The following is a 3131-nucleotide window of genomic DNA, read 5'->3' as shown; positions in this document are numbered from 1 at the left end:
ACTACTACTACTACTACTACTACTACTACTACTACTACTACTACTACTACTACACTGAACAGTCTTTTACCTTGGCGATGCGAGGAACAGAGAATCAATCCTCATGTTCCCGATTGCGAACTTCCAAAAATCATGATCCCTCCTGGGTTTCCATGTCCTCTTTGGTAATACAACCAGTTCGTCCTCATCGTCATCGGCAGCAATAGCAGCAGCAGCATAACCATCATTATCACCTTCTCGATCGTCATCTTCAACATTATCTTCAACAACAGAATCCCGCAGCGCGTTTTGTTTTTCCACTTCGGGAATCTTCGGCAACTTTCCGGAAACGTCTTCTTTGGGAATCCTCGGTTTCCTCTTTGGTTTCACTTCGGTCATTATCTCCGTCTTCACTTCTGGCTCGTTTTCAGGCTTACTGGGCCATACTATGATGGCCGGGCTTCTCCTGAGGGTGGGGATTTTCTTGGGGTTAGCGAAGACTTCTCGTGTCTCTGTGGACATTTATTGGCAACACCGTTAGTTCATAGTCATTGTGTGTGTGTGTGTGTGTGTGTGTGTGTGTGTATGTGTGTGTGTGTGTGTGTGTGTGTGCGCGTGTGTGTGTGTGTGTGCATGTGTGTGCACGCGCGCACGCGCGCGCGTGCATGTGTGTTTTTGATTTATTATCATTATCATTATCGTTATCATTACATGTATCACTATTCTTATTTTCTTCTTATTATCATTATCATTATCATCATCATCCTCTTGAACGAGCATTGAAAGTCCTATCGGAATCTTGATTTCTCAAGCATCGTTTCGTTGCCAATCTGTTTGTGAGTATAGTGCATGACTGCAGGAGTGTTGATCCCTGTTCCAATCCCTGATAAGCCATTTTAGTACACGGGTCGTTCAAAAAGTTTTGCCTCCAAGCTCATAATTTCTTTATTACTGATGTTATACATCAAATGAAAGTTTAAGATGTGTGCTACATGACAGTACCTTTACCTTTCAACATAGTCGCCTTCTTTGTCCCTGCAGATCCACCAACGTCGAATAAGTTGTCGCATGCCGTCGGCGAAAAATTCAAAATTCGTGTGGTTTTCCTCTGAACCAGCGACGCACATCTTCTTGAGCTTCATCGCCATCTGCATAACGTTTTCCTTTGAGGTACTCCTTCAATTTCGGAAAAAGATAGAAGTCAGATGGAGCAAGGTCTGGACTGTATGATGGGTGCGGAAAGGTATCTTGAAATCTGAGACTTTTCATGGCATCTTGAGTTTGTCGACTCGTGAGCAGACGGGCGTTGTCGTGGTGCAAAATTGCATTTTTTACGGACCGAACTCGTGACAGGCGTGCTCTAAGTTTTCTCAGGATCTCAATACATGTATATCGTTCATAGTTGATAGTGGAGGTCTGTTCCAAAAATTCCATATGAATCAGACTATCGCAGTCCCAAAACACTGTCATAAGCCCTATCTTTGCAGATGAAACAACTTTGAACTTCTTGGGGCTAGATGAGCCAGTGTGCCTGTATTCCTTCGATTTTCTTTAGTTCTCTGGGTCATAATGGTGTACCCAAGTCTCATCTCCTGTGACTATACGGCGTAAGAAAGCTTCACCTTCATCGGTATAACGAGCCAGGAGTTCATTACTAACTTGACTTCAGTTCAATTTCAGCTCGGGTGACAACATGTGGGGAACCCACCGTGCACACACTTTCCTGTAACCCTACGTACTACATCATGGATAATACACCGAGCACTACTTACAGAAATCCCTAGCATTTCACTAACATCTCTTACTTTGATCCGCCGGTTTGCTTGGATGATCTCATTCACTCTCTCCTGGTGTTGAACATCACTGCCAGAGTTGGGACGACCACATCGAGCTTGGTCAGGCAAATCTGTCTCTGCTGGACTGGTTTCAGCGAACTCCTTTGCCCATCTTCGAACAGTACTTACATCTACACATGCTTCACCATAGACAAGCTTTATTCGCTAAATGATCATCAATGGGTGCAGCTCCCTCTGCAGTAAGGAACCCAATAACAGCTCTTTGCTTTAAGCGCATATTCATAGATTTGCGGGGCGCCATTTTCTCGGCGACAATGTACCCTAGCTTCATTGATGTAAACAGCAATAGCATAAAAGTGTGACATCATAGTATAATTCTGGGGGGGGTTGGGTTGAGAGTATACTTATTGAAAGTCAATTGTGTACAAATTTCATGAAGATATCTTGAATAATTTAGAAGTTATTGAAGAGGAGGCGAAACTGTTTGAACGACCCTCGTAGGGCGATGTACACTGTAAGGTCATAAAAAAAGAATGGACGTCCGATTTTGCCGTCCATCTGCGACAGCACTCGATTAATGGGCGCAGAGCCTTGAAAACTCCCTAAATCACCCAAGTTGAAAATGCCCCACCGTTTGTTTTTCGTGTGTCTGTTTGTTCGTCTTTGTTTTATTTTGTATGTGGGTGTTTTACCGCTAACATCGACACGATTTCTATCGTTTTGGAAGCGAACCTCCCGCCCTGCCAGTCGTGGCCAACCCTGGTCGAAAAGGACACAACATCCCAGCAGAAAGACCGAGGTACTCGATAAAAAAAATAGTACACGTTCTCCCCTGAGCCAGCACACTTCTCTCTGTGGGCCTAGGTTCTCACTCATTGCGGGAATCGAATTCGGGTCTCCTGTATGCGGCAGCAAAGCACCTTCCCTTTCCACCACAGGCTCCTGTTGTCCCACTGTTAAGCTGAACACGAATCATCGGTACCTCAGCTCAACTAGATACCAACTGAGCTACCAGGACGTTCAGATTATTTTTAATGTAAGTAACTCGGCCAAGTGCCATAACTCTCTCCGCTCTTCCTAGGTCCCAACTGTGAACTCCACCTCTCTGCCTATCTCGACACGTCACCTGGCATCACCCTCGTCTCACCTCACATCACTTACCTCCCCCTCCCTCAACGGTCCTAATGTCTTACCTGCGGGTGGTTGGCAGGTGCTCTCTCGTGGATTTTGCTCCTTCTTTCCTACCAAACATCGTTGGTCATTATCTCTCCTTTTTGAAAAAAAATCTGGTGTGTGTGTGCGCGCGTGTCGTTGTGTGTGTGTGTGTGTGTGTGTGTGTGTGTGTGTGTGTGTGTG

General features: G+C 45.2%; 1 protein-coding gene across 1 annotated transcript; it reads right to left on the bottom strand.

Moving 5' to 3' along the window:
* Positions 1 to 70: 70 nt before the first annotated feature.
* Positions 71 to 1184, bottom strand: LOC101862073 (the record flags this gene model as incomplete). Its single annotated transcript, XM_005109394.3, is given in 2 exon segments — positions 71 to 491; positions 988 to 1184. Coding segments are annotated over 2 exon segments (431 nt in total), but the record flags the coding sequence as incomplete, so codon positions are not given.
* Positions 1185 to 3131: the final 1947 nt, after the last annotated feature.

Source organism: Aplysia californica, unplaced genomic scaffold (genome assembly GCF_000002075.1).
Source record: "Aplysia californica isolate F4 #8 unplaced genomic scaffold, AplCal3.0 scaffold00774, whole genome shotgun sequence".
NCBI lineage: Eukaryota > Metazoa > Mollusca > Gastropoda > Aplysiida > Aplysiidae > Aplysia > Aplysia californica.
Note: the sequence above shows the minus strand (reverse complement) of the source record. Positions and strands in the feature narration are given on the sequence as shown.